This window comes from Cyprinus carpio, chromosome A10 (assembly GCF_018340385.1).
Source record: "Cyprinus carpio isolate SPL01 chromosome A10, ASM1834038v1, whole genome shotgun sequence".
NCBI lineage: Eukaryota > Metazoa > Chordata > Actinopteri > Cypriniformes > Cyprinidae > Cyprinus > Cyprinus carpio.
The window spans coordinates 19,544,292-19,565,386 of record NC_056581.1 but is presented as its reverse complement, the minus strand read 5'-3'; the positions used below and the strand labels follow the sequence as shown (position 1 = coordinate 19,565,386).

The following is a 21,095-nucleotide window of genomic DNA, read 5'->3' as shown; positions in this document are numbered from 1 at the left end:
CCTGATAAAAGCTCACCCGTATACCGCAGTCAATCCAAACGTCTGAGGCATCAGGACAGTCCTCTGTTTCTCGATGTGATGCACTTTATAGGACAGTTTTTGCTCTGCTTCAGGGCTGTTTTTACTGGATTTATTGACTTAACTCCCGGAAATATACAGTGAAACTGAACAACTAGGCAGACACATGAGCCGCGAAGCGTTTGATGACACATTCAGTCAAATGACTGCAGAAACACTCCTTTATTTGGCGTCTCAGTTCCTCATAACATCATGGAAAGGCTGCTGGTTTCTGTGAGAAAGTGATCAACCACCTCACGGTGAAATGTATTTTGTTGAAAATAAAACAGATAATTAAATAACATGGGATCTGTTTCCTCTGCTAGAACTCAATAATAAACGTGGCTCCAATTATGTTCAGCCTCATTCTGAGCCAACATGAGCTTTTCCACGAAAGAGCAACACGTATGATTTATTTTTGAGAGAGCTGCCAGTTAAAAATGACTGCTATTATTCTCATTGGGTTGGTGTGTGTTCAGTCTCAAATGAGACCTGGGTGTTTGTGCAGCTCTACATGTAATGATTGAGATTCTAACCTCACGTTGTCCTGCTGCTGCTGCTGCTGCTGCTGATGTTGTTGTTGAGAGTAAATGATGAGTCTTTTTTAATAGTATTTTTTTTTCTTTCTAACTGAATTGATTGTGCAACCCTAACACGATAAACATCTCATTCCTCTCTCTGTCTCTACTCGCTGTTCTTACAGAAACACAAACACGTTGCAGTCACTGAACGCTTGATGGCGCCACTGGAACAGAAAAGATTTCACAACTTAAAGTTTCAAACATCTCATTAAACCTTCATTATCTATCGATGCATTAATGCATCAGCCATACATAATCAGAGTACTTGCTTATCATGTCCCTTTAGGCTATTATGCACATTTAATCTGAATGTACTATGAAGAGTGTTAGCTGCATCAGTAGTTAAATAGCGTTTAATAATAAAGTTGGAGCTAGTTATATTTCTAGCCATACATACAGCATAACGTGTGAATCAGGGTAAGTGTGTGTGTGTGTGTGTGTGTGTTTGTTTATGTTGATTTTCCAGCGTTTATTCACCACTGCTTCACTCCTCAAACATCAGCAGGATTGACGCACTAAACCGCTCTAGTCGCTCTTCTGTTAACTCATCGAGTTATTCTCCTGCTGTGCTACTGTATCTGTCGCCAGATATGCTCTAATCCTGTCAGGAATATTCTTCTGCTCTCGCATGAGTTGATGATTGACTGAGACTCCTCCCAAACAAACTTCCTCAAACTCTCCGTCTCAAGTGTTTGAGCGCGCTGCTGGAGCTCGAGTCCGATCGGAAGTTGTGTTCGCCCTCGACTCTCAGATGGTTCGTTAGGTTCCACATGATGTCCGATCTGAAGAGGCAGATGTCCTGGCACGAGGATTTCGCCAGAAACCTCTCCAGATTCTTTTCCAGAAATAAATCCGCGGACAGCGAGGGCAGTGGAAGGTTTGTCTCAGCAACTCAGTCTCGGCTATTTTTAGCTCTTTAACGAGTCGAAGTCTGTTTCCAAACCTGAATAAGTTTGCTGTGTGTATGTGGCACTTGTGAATGTCGTGTGGAGTTTGTGTATTTGTGTGTTCTCTCTCTCTCTCTCTCTCTCTCTCTCTCTCTCTCTCTCTCTCTGTGTGTCAGTCTGTGCCAATCAAATGACCACAACACTGTATTTGTTCTGCATTTCAAGTATCTTTAATGCAGATGATTGGATTATGTGTGGTTTTTTTTCTCCTGCCCAAATGGCCTGGAAATATTTAGAAGAAAAGAGGCATTAGACAATTGCAGGGTGTGTCAATCTTATCGTGCTTCATGTCTCTCTCTCTCTCTCGTCTCTGGAGAGAATCTGATATCCATGAACAGTTGGAGCTGCAGGCAGGTATCTGGGCTTGTGGCTGAAGTTGAGAGTTCATTATCAAGGCTTTGCATATTCATCTGATTTGTTTTTTTCTTTCAGTGAGGTCAGAGAGGCTGATGGGTCGGCAGTGGCCTGCAGCGCTGAGCAAGATCCTGATCAGACACCTGAGAAGCACCTGAACGCAGCACAGGAAGATCCGTCACAGGTACACCTGCAGCAGTCAACCGCTGGCTTATAGCACGTCTACTTTGACACTGTTTTTGTCCCATGCATTGCTATGAGTTTCACTGTTCATTTCAGGAGTCAGTCTCACAAAACTGCCGCTCACTTCAGATCATCTCATGGAGTTTTGTGTAAACTTCTGTTGTAATCAATGAGGCTGACTGCACAAACACAGTATGCAGCAAAGCATGTGTCCAATCCGTTTCACCAATACACTATTATTACAGTTTCACCTGAAGGTGTTCTAATCGCTCTCACTCTAAGAGAATAGTGAGTGCACACCACAACTATAACGATAACCACACACAGGAACACTGTCATGGGAATCACTTTATTTCCAGCTGATGAATGATAAAACCATTCAGAATCCACCCGTCTTTAGAAAGCTTGAGAACTTAAAGCGGCAGATGTCAAAACTGCAATGCTTGCTTATAATAAACACAAATTAACTGTGATTTTGTTTTGAACGCATCTTTAGGCGACTGATTTTTCGGTCTCAGTCCTGGCGACTCACTGCTTTGCACATTTTTCATGTCCCCTATCATCAGACACACTCAGTTCAGTTCATTTTTAATCTGAAAGTAACTCCTAAACCCAGGAGTAAATATATTGGAATATTACAGTAACCTTTTAAAAAGGTATGTCCTGAATTGCGGAGGTGTTTTCTTAGCTGTAAACTCTTTATTATACTTCACTATATGCTTACAGTATTTTTTAAATGTGGTTTAAGTATATCTACTAATTAGTTTCATTTGACAGCTGATTAGCCGTAGGCGTGTAGCCCATTCTTGATTATGTGCTGTTTAAGTGTTTGTACTTCAGATAGTTGTATATTTCTCCATAACCCATCTCTACCAACCGCTGTGAGCGAGTTAAAAGAGTGACATCATCTATAGCGGTGGGGTTATACTCTTATATTAAGAGTTCCTCAGTGAGAGTTTTGTGAACAGGTTTTAAGCTGAAACACTTTGAAGGATTAAGATAAAAATCTAAAAATATGGCCCAGTGCTCAGTTGCATAAAATGGTTAGATAAGTTAAAGCTGGAATACACTACATAACGTTTACCCAGATTTTTGACCTGATTTTCAGTCTGCAGATTTGAGATGACACATTTCATAGAAAATCCCCTGATGGTCACAGAGTTTTTCTGTCCAGTCGGAGGACTTCCAACACGTTTGATGTTTTGAGCTGATTTCAGAACACAGATAGTTTTTATTTGTCATGTGTCCCATGTTTCTGCGTGAGTTTGGACCGACTTGACCGTCTGCAAGTGTATGATGCCTAGTGTTTTAACATCTGTTCTGGTGTTAAAAGCCTTTAGTTATCTAATTTTTTTTGTTAAAGACTGGTCGTAATGTATTACATAAAAATTGTAGCTTGGTCTGGTTTGGATCTGAAAATTAAGATTGATTACCCTTTGGCTAACTGCTAATCGGTGAGGCTAGTTTTTAGGACAGTCTTAACAGAGAGGCTGAGTTACGCAACTGTGTGTTAAATCAGAGTCCCCAGAACCAGGAAAACCACCGCAGATGACAGAATTAAGAACTAAGAAATATCTTTTTGTTTTGAGCTAGTTTTACTAACGTTTTAGATTTGTAACATTGTAAAACCCAGTGTTGGCAGTCAGGACTGAAGGGGTTAAGTGTTTGGATGGGATGTACTGGGGGGAGGGGCGTGAGCAAGAGAGAGAAAGAGAGAGAGAGAGAGAGAGAGAGAGACACACGCTGCTGCTGCTACAGGAACAGGAAGAGTCTCAGCACTGATTTCCTCTCCTGTTCTCTTTAGGAGTCGCAGTCGTCTGACGTGCCGGACGGAAACACAGCGTCACAGACGGAGGACGGATCTCGAGGGGATGCCAGGGACTCGGCTCCTCCAAGCGCCTCCACTGTGCCCCCTGCTGATGGCTTCCTCAGACGCCTGGGCAGCCTGTTTCATTTCAGCCGGGCAGAAGCGGCCGGAGCCCAGCGAGAGAGACGGAGTGACGCGGACAGCAGCAGTCTGACTACAGCACAGACAGACACGCAAACAAGCGCAGAGACCCTGGAGAGCAGAGGAGGGGCGGAACCACGTGATCCAGCACTGACCGCGGAGCCATCCGTGTGTCATTCAGAGCGCACACACACACCGTAAGTCACATCAGCGTCAGAGAGAGAGAGAGAGAGAGAGAGAGAGAGAGAGTGTGTGTGTGTGTGAGTGTGTGAGAGAGAAAGAGGAGAGAGGTGATATGAGAGTGTGTGTGTGTGTGTGTGTGTTAGAGAGTGAGTATGTGTGTGTGTGTGTGTGTGTTTGAGAATGAGTGTGTGTTAGAGAGTGAGTATGTGAGTGTGTGTGTGTGTGTGAGTGAGTGTATGAGAGTGAGCGTGTGTGTGTGTGTGTGTGTGTGAGTGAATTGTGTGTAGTGAGCATGAGAGTGAGTGTGTGTGAGATGTGTGTGTGTAATATAAGAGAGTGTGTGTGAGAGAGTGTGTGTGTGTGTATGATTCAAGATTTTTTTATTCGTCACACACACGATTATATAGAGAATATATAACCAGCAGTGAAATGTATTGAGTCAGGTCCGCTCCATGGACAGTGCAATTATTAAAGAATACAACACAGAGGAAAATATACATAAATATAGGTATGAAATTTTTTTTTATAAAGTAAACAATAAAAATAAGAATAAAATATAAGAATAAAAAAGTGTACTGTAGAATTAAATATAGAACAGAAAATAAAATGTGCATGAAAGTATACTGCAGTCTTAAATATTAAGATACACAGGAATGTACAAGAGGCGAATGTGCAAACAGGTTGACACGGTCAGTGTGAGGTAGAGAATGATGAATATCTTACTGATTAAGTGAATATTAAGTGGAGACATGAAGATGTTAGGAGGCTGGTTTTGAGTTTAGGAGTCTGATGGGGAAGAAACTCCTCCTAAGTCTCTCAGTTTTTATCATCAGGCTACGGAAACGCTTACCAGACGGCAGCAAAGTGAAGAGATGGTTACTGGGGTGAATGGAGTCCTTGATTATTTTAACAGCTCTATTTTTGCAGCGTTTGAGGTAGATGTCCTGCAGAGAGGGGAGAGCTGTTCCCATACCACACTGATATACACTGAGTCAATACACTTTCTATGGCCCCTGAATAGAAAGTTTTCAGGATTGCTGGTGAGACCCTGAATTTTCTCAGCTGTCACAGATGGTACAGTCTTCGCCTGGCTTTATTAACCTGTGTTTGAATGTGGGTAGACCAAGTCAGGTCCTCTGAGATGTTTACACCAAGGTACTTGAAGCTGCTCACCCTCTCCACAGGGGTCCCGCTGATCATAAGAGGAGTATAGGGCCGCTGCTGTCTCTTCCTGAAGTCCACTCTGAGAGTGTGTGTGTGTGTGTGTGTGTGTGTGTGTGTGTGTGTGTGTGTGTGTATGAGAGTGAGTGTGTGTGTGTGTGAGAGAGAGCGAGAGTGTGTGTGTGCATGAGTGAGTGTGTGTGTGTGTGTGTGTGTGTGTGTGTGTGTTTATGAGAGTGTGTGTGTGTGAGAGAGAGCGAGAGTGTGTGTGTGCATGAGTGAGTGTGTGTGTGTGTGCATGGGAGAGTGTTTGAGAGTGTGTGTGTGTGTGTGTGTGTGTGTGTGTGTGTGTGTATGAGAGTGAGTGAGTGTGTGTGTGTGTGTGTGTGTGTGTGAGAGAGAGCGAGAGTGTCATGACACACTGGTTTCTCTCATTCTTCACTCCATGTGACTGCGGCCCCCTGAGGCCTGGCGCCTGCTGATGATGTCACCAAACCAGCTGTGAACATCCAGAGTGCTGTTCATTTGGGATGTGCTGAGAATCATGTGAGGATGACGTTCTTCATCATCATTTCTGCTGTGTGTTACTGTATCTGTGATCACACACAGGAGCTGTTGATATGAGGCTGTTTCCAGATAAACAATCTGAACTCTGATGATTATGGATCATATCTGCAGTTTATTGAGCTGTAAACGGCTGCAGCTGCTTCTCTCAGTGTGTGACGCATTTCTTCTGTTCAGCAGTGTTTTTTCCTCATACGGCTGTTTTATACAGGATTGTGTGTGTGTTTATTTAGTAATACTTTAGGCATGTTTTGGATGTTTTCAATTAGAAAAATAATAAATAAACAGGTTATCTGTCTGTGTGTACATATGTACTGTATTAGTCTAATCATTATGAGTCACTGAATATAAAAACAGTGGAAGCCTGTGATGACCTCGTTTGGTGAAGGTGTGTCGGGTGAAGAAAGCGTTGCTCGTGGGTTCTTCAGTTGTTGGATGTGAACAGACGGTGAAGCTGAGGTGTTAGATGTCTTCTAACCCTTAATCTTGAAGTTCATTAAATTCCAGCAGATGAATGGAGAGAAAAGCAAAGGTCATTGTCATGATGTGGTTAAGCTGTATGTTTAACAGCGACAGAAAAATAAGAGGAAATGGTTTGTATGTCATTTATTTTAGAGAATTAGGAACATGTTCAGAGGATTTCTATAATGAAATAGCTTAGTATTGAGTCATGGTGAGCAGAAGCTTTACAGTCCGGATCTGTGCAGACAAGCCTGACAGGCAGACAGACAGTTAATCAGCAGAAAGACAGCGCAGAGATCTGCAGGCCACCAAACAACGCCAAAACAGCAGAATTCAGTCAGACACCACTCTTTAACTGTCATCCTTCCATCCACACGTTAATCTGTGCAAACCTGTTTAAAGTTGAGATGTCCAGCTAGTTAGTGGTGTGTCAGTTTCATGCTGACATGTCAACTTCTGACTCAACCAATCACATGAGTTTGGGGCGGGACTATCTGCCTGATGGACCAATGGCAGATGAGGGGTGGAGCAGAAGAATTCACCCTCAAAACATGACGTAGGAAATACTGAACATTTGATCAGAGATCTCGCTCGTGTGTGTTTGGTTGGGCATTTGCGAAGAGTTTTTTTATTGCAATTATTATTTAATTATAGTCATTCTGTTTATTGCTGCTAGTGGTATTTTTACAAACTTCATATGAATAATTAGATGTGTCACTAAATGCACCATCTCTTCTTGGAGGATGAGAAACAGAAGACCGCTGAAGAGCCTCTCATGAAATCTGTCTGTCTGTCTCAGTCCAAGAATAGAAAGCCTCAGTTCTGTCATTGTCTTGAGCTGACACTTCTTATTTTTAAATTGTATTTATATCAGAGTTGGCTTTAGATCCAAGTGTCTTGTTAGAGCTTTGGAAGGCCTGCTGGGAAATATTCTCCTGAAGCCTCCCTCCCTCCCTCTCTCTCTCTCTCTCTCTCTCACACACACACACACACACACACACACACACACCAAACCTCTCTTGTGTGTATTTGTCTCTCAGTCTCTGCTCTCTCGGCTGTGCCGTCCTCTCTCTACAGCCAGACGGTGACTCTCTCTCTCTCTCTCTCTCTCTCACACACACACACACACACACACACACACACACACACACACACACACTCTCTCTCTCTCTCTCAGTCTCTGCTCTCTCGGCTGTGCCGTCCTCTCTCTACAGCCAGACGGTGATCACTCAGTCTGTATCTGCTTAGGGTCTTCCTCAATTTATGCTCTTTCACACAGACACACACACACACACCACACCACACACTCTCTCAGGTATTCTGCTGGTTTATACTCTCTCTTCTGCTGGTTTATAGCTTTAAATAGAGTTCCATCTTCTTTTGTGATTTAGTTGCATCTTTCCAATAGGTGATGTAATTTTGTTTTAGTAATTTTATAATTAGTTTTTTTCTCTCTCTCTTTCTCTCTCTCTCATTCCTGTTCCTGTTCCCGCTCTCTCTCTCTCTCTCTTAGATGGTTATATTGGCATGGCTGTAGAATGAGCTCTGGACTGCATTGTATTTACTGCTTTCACTTTTCATTCTGCAGTTATTTATGTTGCACTCTCATATTTCCCTGTCCTTTCATGAGAGCACCTTCGTTTCATTTGTGTGTTCTGTCTTAAATCTCAATTGAGTTAGCCTTGTATTTTTTTGCATTGTACAGCACATTGGGACAATGTCTGTTGTTTTTAAGTGTGCCTAAAAAAGGACCTTGACCTTCAGTCATTATCTTCATCAGCATCCGCTGAGCTGCTTGTCTGCTGTTTCTCTGACTGTACATCGGCAGTGCATTCTGGATGTTTTGTCACATGAGATGAATGCTGTGAGGGCTTTCTGTACTGCGCCTACAGGCACTAGGTGCTTTTGTGTAGATGCTGCTTGTGAATATTTAATGAGAATTTTCTGGAACTGTTGTTTTACTTCCTGCTTTTACATAACAGCCATATGACACAGAGAGTGCTTCAAGCGTCACAAGGGTGTACATTAATGGATCTTGAGTGTTAAGTTTTGTATCCTAACATATAAGTTTTGTTTCATCTTTCTTCTGTGTTCCCTCCACAGTTCAGAGGAGCAGACTGAGGAGGACAGAAGTGATGCCGTTAACATCGATGCCAAAGAGAGCTTGGAGGACAAGAGACGGTTTGATCTAGCCTGTCCTCCTGTAGTGACTTACGGCACGTACCGTGGATTGAGGGAAGTCCGGAAACCAAAGAAGAAGCATCACGTCGAGCTTCATTCGCCCATCTCTGAGGGAGAAGAGGCTATACAATCCGACAGCCATGAGGACGGTGAGATCTCCTCTTGCGCTGTAAACACCATGAACTCTGATAGTCAGGAAAATCCCACAGCCGTAAATCAAGCACCTCCTTCCCAGGACACGTCGGCTCAGAGTGTCTTATCAGACCGGGTTCCCGCTGTTGAATCTGAACTAACTCCAGCCCACACACTCCCTCACGCCGCAGACTGTGGTCAGTTGCTTTCCTGCGTAGAGACAGAACAAAGTCAAGCAGAACAAAGTCCACCGAAGGTCCCAGTGAACGGCGGACAGGAGCATCTCGCTCAGAGTGCGACACCACAGACGCTATCAGAGGACAACGCTGATCTGACCGCTTCAGACACCAACACAGACCATCACGACACTCAGAGCTCAGAGTCATCTTTAATTGTTGACAGCACGGATGATCTAGTCCCTGGTTCTCAGACGTGCTGGACTCTGGAGGAGTTTGAGCTGAAACAGACTGTGGTGGATCTTGGGATGGATGACAAAGTCCTACAATTGGAGTCTAAAAAGATGGTGGATAGCATCCTGACAAATGCCCTCGCTGCCCTGCAGAAGATGGAAGCATCTGAGACAGAGTGTGACGTCCTGTTAACCTGTGAACCTAAGGAAGGCTCGGAGGCAGTGCTGTTTGAAGGGTCAGAAGGCCGTGGAGATAGAGGCACTAATGCAGAGCATCAGTTCGGCGTGGTGTTGACGGACCAGGCGCTGTCTGCTGTTCTGGAGGAAACACTAGCAGGCCATGTGGACTGCAGCAGGTCCCCGCCGTCCTCAGGGTATGAGTCCATCGCTGGCTCCGACACGGACATCAGGTGCATCGTGGGCGTGGCCTCTGACGTCACCACTACCAGTGCTCCAATCAGCTCTCAGAATGAGAATCAGGATGCTCTAGAATATCTCTTTGAAGAAAAGAACTCGGATGGAACTGCTTCCCGTAAGAGCAGCGGGAGAAACTCTGTGCTCAGTGCTGCTGCTGATGAGCCATTATCTCCTAATCTCCACAGTCATACGGATGCTCTTCATAAAACAGACATCAAGCTCTTGTCGGAGGAGTCTCTCTGGCTTGAGCAGCACACGGGTGACGTCTCCGTATGTGAAGCGAAGTGGGTAAAAGGGGAAAAGAGATCTCAGGATACAGCCAAAGACAATGCAATGAGCAATAACTGTCGACTCAGCCTGAATGGTTCCGGTGGCACTTCTGACACGGCTCCATCAGCACATCAGGAGAGTCTTCAACAAAGCCAAACTCTCAGTGTAATGGGAAAGTCAGACCCCGTTAGCCACAGTCTTGCATCTGACACAGCGGATGCAGATATGATGTCAGAATTCACACAAAGCCATAAACCTGAGAAGACTGAAGGCAGCGATGAGCAGGAACAGGCCTGCCAAGTCTCTCAGGCTGGAATAGATTCACGTGTCCTGCCATCCCTGACTGAAGTGGACCATCCTTCACAGTGGGCCACGGTCCAAGCGTTTCGCTGCGATGTCACTGACGACCAAAGCCTGAGCCCCGCTACGCTCAAGGAGCATTTCAGCGTAAACCGAGCAGATGCTGGAACGTCAGTGGTGTCAGTTTCAGGTCATAGAATTCACCTGGACCCCTCGGACAGCTCCAGCAGGACTGCGGCTGTCGTTCCCCAACACGCCCGCTCTCACGATCTTGACCTCCACCACGTCGACGGAGGCTTCGCCATCATCAGCGAGGAGGAAGAGAGTGACATGGTGTTCGTGAACGACATGGGGCCCCTGCACAGTCCCAGCACACGTCGAGCCAAAGCTTACCCCTTCTCCCTGTCTCCCATCTACGAGGAGGAGTTCGGCCGCGAGGAGGCTTCGGGGCAGCAGACTCTGCAGGTTCCTCCAGCGACAGAAGAGGAGCAGAGGAGCGTGGAACAGCCGGCCTCCTCTATCCTCTCCCTCTTGCAGTCGGTCAGCGAGAAGCTACAGTCCAGTGTGGTCTGCAGTTCAGTCGAGGAGTCCGTCCACGCACTGCTGAGCCGAGACGACAGTGAGGACGATGATGAGGACTCCAGCATCCCACAGAGCCACCAGCTCACTGAGGCCAAACCTGAGCGTGAGACTGCTCATGACACTCCGGATAGACTACAGGAGGAACGGGAATGTGACGACACACTGTTTAATATTGGGAAGAACACCAATACACCTTTCTATCAGTACTTGAAGTCTGGAATAATGCCATCAGGTGAAGAAGAACCTGAAGACACTAAACACATTGTGTGTCGTAGCGCAGGCAACACGATGGTCACGGTAAGCAGAGTCTGCTCCTGGAGACCCACACTCCTGACCTGCTCCAGCACACCTGGCCTGGTCCTGGTTAACTGGTTCGGGTGTGTTTGATCAATCTCTGCAGGACAGTGGGTCTCCAGGAGCACGGTTGAAGATCTATGGTCTAGAACAGGGCTGGGCAAACTTTTTGACTCGAGGGCCACATCGAGTTTTTTTGAATACGAGTGAGGGGCCGCATAGTATGTGCATGACAAAAGAAGCTTTGATTTATTTATTTTTTATTCCAAATTGACACTCAGATACTACTGTACTACATGTATACTTGTATGTGGAAGTATACATGACAGTTCCCCTCAATCCACAACAATATATTAATAGGCAAGGGGGCCCAAACACTTCTTAAGCGTATACGAGATAAATCCGACCCTGGTGATATTAATGAGCACATTCTTATTCTGACTCAATAAACTGTATATGTAACAATCAATCAATCATTTTAGACTAACTGCCTCACTGGTGGATGAAGGAGCCGGGCCAGAGTTTGCCTCTCTCTGGTCTAGAATTAAATGTGATTATATGTATGTTAACAAGCTTTTAATCATTCATGTCCTCGCAGGAAGAGATCGGCGAGTTCGGAAAGGTCAACCCTAGACCTGCAGCAGTAAGTTCAACTCAACATAGGCACCTCATGTGAATGGTTGTCTGTTTAGTTTGAGCCCTTGGGTCTTTGAACAGCTTTTGGCCTTTCCTTTGCATGGCCCAATGGGGCTTTGAATCAGTAAAAGAAGGGATCTAACTCTGTTTTATATCATATTTGTTACGTTATTAATCGCTGCAATGACTTAGCACTGCAGTAAAAGAAATTTATTCCACTCTTGATAATAGTGCCCAACAGTCATATATTTTGCAGCACAAAAAGACTTCTCAAACCATATCCTCAAAGCCTTCATTTGTTCAGATTGCGCCAGTGTCTCAGTGTCAGGAGTTTAATGGTAGCGTGCACATCGGCTGTACTGACCCATGAGTGCACGAGGGTCTTTCGGTCCCCGTCGCTGATGTTTCCTTATGAACGCAGGTGCTGGTCTACGAGAGTCAGTCTCTGAGCGGTGAGAGGAGAGACATCTGTGATGACGTGGAGGATGCTGGGAGGGATCTGTTTGCTCACAGAGGAACACTTCACGCGCTGAGAGGATGGTAATCATGTTTACCTTCATCAGATAATAAGCCTCAGTAAAATAATCACACACAGCTGACAGTCAGAAACTTTCCTGGCCGAGTCAGAGCTGAGATGAGTTGGGAATTATTTTTTTATGGATGTGAGCTGTAACAGTTCGGTCGTGCTGTTGTACAAGAAATGAGCTCATATCATAATTTTGTGTCTGGACTCCCATTGGCTCTCAGAGAGAGACTGTGTGTGTGTGTGTGTGTGTGTGTGTGTGTGTGTGTGTGTGTGTGTGTGTGTGTCTGTGAGTGTGTGTGTGTGTGTGCTGTAGCTCATGTCTAATAGATGAAGTGTTTGTGCTTCCATTTTTCTGAGCACTAAAAGGTTTTGCGATGTCGTTTTCGTAATGCATGTCCACCGACTCGCCTGCGTTCTCCATTATTCATATACATGAGGGATGTTTTTCACTTTATTTTTCATGAACTTGTCCAGTGAAATTGTACGGGTGCAGTGGACAGAAGGCTGATTTGATTCAGAGAGTTTATGTATAAAACATTGGCGTCACGCACATGCTGAGACTAAAGTTTATGTATGAGTCTGCGCAAATTTTTTTACACAAGATTTTTTCAGCTTATTTTGTGTTGAGCTCTGTGGTGTTACTATCCTGTGTGAATTTCTTAATAATTTGTGTTCAACCACTTCCTGTTCACTTCTGTGCTTAGTTCCTTCAGACAGAGTCTGAGGCTATGTTTACACTGGTGCATTTTGTTATAAAACGCTTAAGTTTTGCTACAGTTACACCTGCAGTGCAATGAAAACGCAAGTGTAGACAAGGATGGTTTCCATTTTTAAAAAGCCATTTTAAAATGAAAACACACTAGTGTAAACAGGGCCTGAGACTCTGTTGGTCTCCATGGCAACGTCCTTGAAATTCTGTGTGAGATGTTTTGCTGCTCTCACACACGCACCAGAAACTGCTTGTGGAGCCTGTGATGGATGTTTAAACGCTGTGTGTTCAGTTGGCTGCTGTATGTGGACTCGTGGTTCCGCGGCTCATGTGTTCTTCTGGAGGAGGGTCAGACTGTGAGGACCAGGGGAGGATCTCAGCAGGACCTGAAGGAGACCAGAGAGCCCAGCAGGACTGATGTCAGTGACGCGCTGACGGTGGACTCCATCAGGACGCTGCTGAAGGTATCAGGAGTGTCTGCGGTGTGTCAGCTAGTGTGCATTTACTTTACGTACAAGAAATACATTTCTGGAAATGTTTCTTTACACAGATGGTAGCAGCACCGAAACACTCTTCTGAGAACTATGTCCACCTACAAACGTCAATGAATAAAAATTAATAGCTTATAGCACCACCTTGTGGCGGATGCTCTCAAAAATGATCAACATCTAGTGAGTGAAGTGACATACAGCCAAGTATGGTGACCCATACTCAGAATTCGTGCTCTGCATTTAACCCTAATCTAGTTACTCTGTACGTATAGTTTCAAATCAGCTTCACAGTAATAAACAGGAAAATACCAGAATCAGTCAGTTCAAATAATTATTAAACAAATCAAAATGAACAATTTGGCATTTTTCACCCAAACTGAAAAGAAATCCAGTGCATGAGTATACGTCTATGGTTATATCTATGATTTGATGCATCTGAATTCTTCTGCTATGTTTTGTCTTGTTAGTCGATACTCGCCTCATCCAGTGTGAATTGGATCAGCAGCCCAGGAGGGGTTAAAAAAGCAGGTTTTTTAAAAGGATGGACATATTCTGTAAATCATGCATAGTTTTATGCACTGTTATAAAATTCACATGCTTCAGTTGAGTCAGGTGATCTAACAGAGGTTCATCAGGATCCGTGTGTACTCTGAGTTCATGAGCTTTGATGGAGTTCTCACTTGTGTTGTCTTCAGTCAGCAGCGTAATGAAGCGTCTGGTGTTGTTGTGTGCAGGATGACAGTGTTCCAGAGATCCATCTGTATCCCAGCTCATCTCAGACGGTCCGTCTTCATTCTGCGTCAGACCTGACCGGTGCTCCGGTGCTCCTCTCTGATCTCTGCGTCCGGACCGGATGGTAAGAGACGCTCACATCACACCAGACAGACATCACTGTGTTTAAGTGTGAAAACAGCATCTTTGGCCCTTAGAATAGTTGACCTGAGCAAAAAAACCATCAAATTAAATTAATCAAAATAAATCAGTTGCTAATTAGCTATATATAAGAACTTGCGTCATCTTGTTGGCTCGGCTGCTTTCTTGATCTTAAGTATGTGTACAACTGATCATGATTTCAAGTATCAATATATCTTTCCTTTCCAATGAACATCTCAATGAACATGGTTTGCTGTACTTATTAACTACCAAAGGTCAGGTCTGCATGTGAGCCGGTGTTGCGCTGGCTCTGGTTTATATGTGTTCTGTCCTTGTTCCCTGAATGTGGCGTAGCTGGTTGGTTTATGAGCAGCCTGGATTCAGCGGCAGATCCGCCGTTCTGGAAACTGACGGGAGAGTCACGCCGCTTCTCCAGAATTCCCTCCTGTCCTGCGTGAAGAGTCTCCGGCCGTTAAAAATGGTACGTAGGCAGCGCTTCCCGACCTCAGACACAATCACATTGCGCTCCATAAGCATCAGGCTAGTTTGATCTGATGTGAGTGTTCCTGATGCAGGGTGGGCTGCAGGTGAGCAGACCGCTGGACCCGAAGGTGAGGGAGACACACACACGCTGATGAGCTTCAGAGCTGTTCTCAGATCAGTGGATGTGATTGCTGTGTGTCTCCTGTAGGTGGTGTTGTTCGAGGAGCCGCAGTTCCAGGGTGGGTTCAGGGAGCTGCTGGATCACGCTCCCCGTCTGACGGACAGCGCTGCGTCTCTGCGGGTCACGGGTGGGATGTGCGTGTCTCTGTCACAGAAACCAGCCATCATGGCACACTTTTACAGACATGTTCATGTTGCTCTCTGACGCCGGTCACACACCAGAAGCGTCACGTCAAGGACGTTTAAGACGGCTGTTCAAAACAGTAAATCTAATCACCAAAAAGGCAAAAGCACACAGTATCATTGATGAAATAAGATGTTTGAAAAAACAAAGTCAAAGGGCAATCTGTGTTATTATTTATCTTTACATAATGCATCAGAGGCACCCGAGGTCCAAAAACCTGATTGATGTCCAAAAGTAAATGATATAATAAAAATTAAAATATAATAATAAAAAAAATCACTTCCACTGTATTCTCAAAATTTCAATGCAAAAATAGAAGAAAAAGTGTTCAAGCACAAAGATCAGTTTGAGATCTGGATATGCTGAAAAGTGCACAATCTTCCAGTCTAGGGTGAAGTCATGATGTGCATTTAATGCATGTAACGTAAAAACTGTCGTAGGAGTCGTAGGTGTGCGAACACTCAGAAAACAGTGTGTTTGAATGTTAAAAGGCATGATGTGGAGCTTCTCATCCGGTGCGTGTGTCCCTTTAATCAGGTCGCAGACTAGACATCTTTAAAGTTCGAACACATTGTTTTCTATGAGTGTTCACACACCGGCGACTTCAAAATCCTGCCACACCACTCACATAGTTTTCCATAAAATCACATTATATTTGTCCGAAATTATTGTTAATTCATCTGTGGCTTGAGTAAAGTCCATATGCTTTATATAGAGAGCTGTAGTATTATAGATCGTGCTTTTTCCTCCCGTTTGCTCTGTTTTGCCAAATACTGTACAGTACTTTAAACTCATTGATACAGCTTTGTTCATTCTTGAACTTTTGCCTGTTTGGTGATTAGATGAACTGTTTTCGACTGCTGATACCTGTGAGTTCTCCTAGACACAATGCAGCGCTGCGCTTCTCGTCCGGCGTGTGACCCCCTGATGTGTGTGTGTGTGTGTGTGTGTGTGTGTGTTAGATGGGTGGCGTTCTCCAGTGAAGGGTTCAGAGGTCATCAGTGTGTGCTGGAGGAGGGTGAATACACAGACTGTACGCGTCTGTTCGGCGGGACAGAGCTGTGGATCCAGTCGCTGCGCTGCGTTCAGACCGTGAGTCGTCCTCATCTCTCCGTCTGCTCTCTGCGTGATTTCTATTCACTCTTTGTTGTGTCTGTCCTTAAACGTCTTCATCAGGTCTGTCTGTGTTTTTATATCAGGCCAGGTAGGACCAGTGTGTTGTTACTCAAGCTTTCTGCGGGTCTTAAAAAGTCTTAATCTGCCCTTCCTCAAGTGAAGGCCTAAAAGGTCTTAAATCAGAGCAAAAAGTCTTAAGGTCATAAAGTCGTGGCATTAAATGTTGCATGAACTGCAAAAACTGAACTCTTTCTCAGTATTCTTGTCTTGTGTTCCAGTACAAATATCTAAACATCCTTCAATCAAGACACATTTACTGGAGGTGAGAAATGAAGATAAGTCTTGTTTTATGAGAAATTAATAAAAAATGAAGTGAGTTTATGATTAAAACAAGAAGAAATATCTGCCAATAAGGAGTAAAAACTTGTTTCCCTTTGAATTAAGTAGATTTTTTGAGTCCATAGGCAGATATTTGTTCTTGTTTTAATCATAAATTCACTTCATTTTGATTAATTTCTCATAAAACAAGACTTCAAATCTTCTGTCATCTTGCTTCTCCAGTAAATATATCTTGACGTAATAAGCTTTAGACATTTGCACTAGAGAACGAGGATACTGAGGATCATTTTGTTTGCAGTACGATCTGAAGCTACACAAACTTATTTCCATATTCTATCTTTTTTTGTAAAATGAATTACAGTATATTTTACATCTGTAGGAGGTTGTATTTTCAAACTGTGAACTGTTGCTAAAACAAGATATTGTTCTACTTATATTTAGTCTTAAAAAGGTATTTTTAAAAGTTATAAATTTATCTCAATAAAACCTGCTGATAGCCTGTTATTTAGTCAGCTCAGTATTTTTGCACAAGATAACATTGAACTATTTTATAATTAAAAATGAGAAGATGAGGATGAGGAAGATCTCTGGAATCATAACTGTAAATGTAAGCGAGCGGAGCAGGTCACCGCGGGTTTGCCGATGGTGCTGTAGTGTAAGTGTTGGTCTCTCCCGCAGGATTTCCTGGAGCCGGCAGTGAGTCTGAAGATGTCTGGTGAGGACATCGATGTTCATCAGGAGATCCCTGATCTGCAGGAGACCCACGGCCTCTGTGTGAAGAGCGGAGTGTGAGTTAGAGCTGTAATCGGGCCATAAAAGTTAGGCCCGACAGGACCCGAGCCCGACAAGTACATTTTGATTGACAGCTTTTTAAAAGCCCGAACCCGTTTACAGCCCGACATTATTCAAATATGCGCACACACACAGCTCTTTTTCCTTGTGTCAAGAATGAATCATTTATACATGTTTTAACATAATTTATTCATAACTATCGTAGACTAGACCACTTGGAAGTTGGAATAAAGAAATAAAATAAGTCCTCTGTAACATCGTAACATCTCAGCACTCTAAATAGGCATAGGCTCATTTAGCCTATAAATAGACCAATGCACCAATAAAAACGAGTCTTTTTTAACAAAATAAATTAAGATAAATTTTAAATTAAGATGGGTATTTGGCAATAATGAAATTAAGATAAAGGCTCCGCCGGATTTGCTTCGCCAGCAGCTGACATTTAATTAAAGAATAATGCCAATATTAGCGTAAATACTCTGTCCACATTATGCATTTAAGACTCAATTAATATTTAGTTATCATTTGAAAAACCTTTACTCACCAAGATTAGGCTAAGCCTACATGTTTTTGTGGAGGAAAATTATTGAATCCACTGTAGAGGTCTTCAGCGCGTTCCTCGCTCGCTGATGGTGCGTCATTATTCACTCATTATTCTCATTATAAACATGGTCAAAACTTTTCCACACCTCAGACTTTGCTTTAGTTGCTGGTGCAACCAAAACGTAATCGCCAGAGGCAAGCCTCCGTTACACCTACTCAGCATCAATTTTCGCATCTTCTTCGCGCTAATTGAAACGCATCGCATGCCCGCTCGTTTACCTCGCACTCAAGCTCATTAAAGTTGAGTGGATTGGCCAGAATCAGAAAGTGATTCCAACAATATAGTTATCGTTATATTTGTGCTGTGAACTTCACTATATTCTTTGAGTTAGAACTTTATAGTTATCAATTGGGGCTTTCGCACTGGAGTAAGGTTCCTGTAACTGCTGGCAGAAGTACACACTTTTTGATGTGTTCGCAGCGCAGGAGATGGAACGAGTTTAATTATAGGAATGTCTTTTGGACTAAATCAGCTCCTGCTTCAGAGTACGGCCAGCACAACAGGAACTACCTGTGTTGTGACTGTGTGCTGATGCCATGCCAAACACCTGCACTAAAAGCCCTGCAAACACACCGTTTACACTTACTTAGTCCACAAACACACAACGCCGAAGTCAGGCACTAATGCTGCGCTTAAATGAAGTCACTGTTTACATCACTTGTGAATCCAACCGGGAAATTTGACTGATAGTTCCTATAACTAGCCGGTGCAAAGCCCCCGTTAAAACTGTGGTGTGGACTTATTCTCTTCCAGAAAACTCAGATCCTGGAGGGCCGCAGATGCCCTTCAAAATTTATTTTCAGCCCTGCTTCAACACGACTACCATGTAGTTTTCAAATAAGCCTGGAGGACTTGATTCGCTGGATCAGCTGTGTTTAATTAGGCTTGATGTTAAACTCTGCAGAGTTTTGAGCAGTTATTAAGATGTTACAGTTATGGATGTGGACAGCCCTTAACAGAGAGAGTTGGGTGTGTTTCAGGTGGGTTGCGTACAGCGAGAGGTGTTTCACAGGACAGCAGTATGTTCTAGAGAAAGGTCATTATCCGGGGCTGCTGGACTGGGGTGATGGACGGAGCTCAGCGCGGTCACTGCGGCCCATTCACAGGGTGAGCTCCTGCACTGAGCGCTGGCTTCTCTTCCTGATAAGAGTGAGTGCTTTTGTGTTTGAGTTCATGACACGTTTTCATTCATCTTCTCTTCACCACAGGAAGTCTGTCGGATCACGGAACCAAAGTTTTTGGTATGTTTGCATCTCTTGAGCTGCTAGCATACAAGCGTGTAGTCCTGGCGTGTGCTGCTAATGTGTTTCTCTCTGAGCGCAGCTGCGTGTTTACAGCCAGACGCGGTTCTGTGGCCAGAGCCGAGAGTTTGAGAGCGGCGTTCCTGACTGTGGTGTTCCAGGAGTCGCATCGCTGCGGGTGATTCGAGGAAGGTGAGAGTCGACAAACTGTAACCCTGTAGCTATAAACCACACATTCAGCTGCAGTCCTTCAGCCCTATTTCTGTCTCTCTCTCTCTCTCTCTCTCTCTCTCTCTCTCTCTCTCTCTCTCTGTTCAATTCAATTCAATAAAAATAAAAATTTTCTCAATTAACAAGAAAATTAACACAATACATTTCAAACAGTGTTGGGGGTAATGCATTACAAGTAACGCGAGTTACGTAATCAGATTACTTTTTTCAAGTAACTAGTAAAGTAACGCATTACTTTTTAATTTACAAGAAAATATCTGAGTTACTTTTTCAAAAAAGTAACGCCAGTTACTTTGTATTCCCATTTTTTGACTGACAAGCCTCCCGTTCCCATATTGGGAGAAATCGGAAGTATGGAGGCGTTGTGTGCGCTGTGTGAACATGATGTTACTGTAGTTCTAGACTAAATGTGAATGTGCATTAATTCATCCCACTCACAAAAAAACAAAAAACAAAACAGATTTAGTATTCATCAAAATTAATCAAAACATTGAAATGCAAACTCAGAATATGACGCAAACCTGCAATAACTAAATATATTAAATAACACAAATGTATCTATTCCCATTTTATTAACAGTGTCTTTGCTGCTGACCTTTAATGATCCAGTTCAACCATACTAATAATCAAAAATGACTTTAGATAAACTAACAATTGTGCTTCATTGTTTTTTTTTTATTGCTGAAGAGTGTTGAACCTTCTTCTCCTGTGTTCTACTGTACAGACGTGAATTTACTTTTCCTTCAGCCTGAGGTTTATTCATTACACTTTTTGGTGTGAAAGGGCTTTTACATTTGCTATAAATAGAACTTCTTATATTAAAAACAATCAAGTCCTGCTCATATTTTAAAAGGAAAAGTGAAAGTAACGCAAAAGTAATGTAACACATTACTTCCCATAAAAAGTAACTAAGTAACGTATTTAGTTACTTTTTTAGGGAGTAACGCAATATTGTAAGGCATTACTTTTAAAAGTAACTTTCCCCAACACTGATTGCCAAAGCATAGTGTTTACACTGAATCTAGAACAGATACATATGCAGCAAAAACATGCATGTATATACTTTTAAAAAGTAGAACAAATCAACATTTTAGTATTCTACGAACAATTATAATTCAATGTGGTATGTGTGTTTGTGTGGTGTGTGTGTTTATTTGTTTGTGGGCACATCACTGATTTGTTGACCCCTCCCTCTTTTTGTGACAGGCATCAATGTATCTTGTTTCTGTAAGATAAAATCTTTTTTTTACCTTATAAATATTGAAGTTGTGTTTTCTTGTTTAACATTTTGAAGTCAGGGTAAAGTGTTTCAAATTTGGGATGAAATGTCTTTGTAATGTGTTGATAGTCAGAGCAGCAGTGAGGAAGTGTGTCTCTGTGGGTACAGTAAGGGCAGATGTGGTCAGTGCTGTCGATATCTGCCCGTCTCTATAGTCAGAGTATGACTGCTCAGTCTGTACCTCGTCATCTGTCTTCTTAATTTACAGTCTTTCACTGTACTCAGATATTCTGCAGTTGTGTAATCTCTATTTAGGGCCAAATAACATTCAAGTTTACTTTGTTTTTCTGTTGTTTCAGTCCAAATTTTTGTGCTGTTATAATTAGCTTGGGCCAAATTGTGTGTATGGATATTTCAGTGTCCTGATGCTGGCTGTTGTTAGTTGT

At 43.3% G+C, this 21,095-nt stretch overlaps 1 protein-coding gene across 3 annotated transcripts in view; it reads left to right on the top strand.

The window, feature by feature from the left end:
• Nucleotides 1-1,167: 1,167 nt before the first annotated feature.
• Nucleotides 1,168-21,095, top strand: part of LOC109100459 (beta/gamma crystallin domain-containing protein 3) — a 29,938-nt gene continuing 10,010 nt past the window's right edge. The window contains exons 1-17 of one of the 3 annotated variants that reach the window (XM_042765658.1): nt 1,168-1,515; nt 1,924-1,935; nt 2,018-2,123; nt 3,927-4,267; nt 8,544-11,028; nt 11,624-11,668; nt 12,083-12,201; nt 13,189-13,360; nt 14,122-14,243; nt 14,615-14,741; nt 14,836-14,871; nt 14,952-15,058; nt 16,070-16,199; nt 17,241-17,350; nt 18,939-19,065; nt 19,167-19,199; nt 19,282-19,391. In XM_042765658.1, the coding sequence (XP_042621592.1) occupies nt 1,409-1,515; nt 1,924-1,935; nt 2,018-2,123; nt 3,927-4,267; nt 8,544-11,028; nt 11,624-11,668; nt 12,083-12,201; nt 13,189-13,360; nt 14,122-14,243; nt 14,615-14,741; nt 14,836-14,871; nt 14,952-15,058; nt 16,070-16,199; nt 17,241-17,350; nt 18,939-19,065; nt 19,167-19,199; nt 19,282-19,391 (4,289 nt within the window). In that variant the 5' untranslated portion in view covers nt 1,168-1,408. Of the gene's footprint in view, nt 1,516-1,923; nt 1,936-2,017; nt 2,124-3,926; nt 4,268-5,820; nt 5,961-8,543; nt 11,029-11,623; nt 11,669-12,082; nt 12,202-13,188; nt 13,361-14,121; nt 14,244-14,614; nt 14,742-14,835; nt 14,872-14,951; nt 15,059-16,069; nt 16,200-17,240; nt 17,351-18,938; nt 19,066-19,166; nt 19,200-19,281; nt 19,392-21,095 lie in introns of those variants that run through there. The other 2 variants (XM_042765659.1, XM_042765660.1) reach the window with 2 other exon arrangements.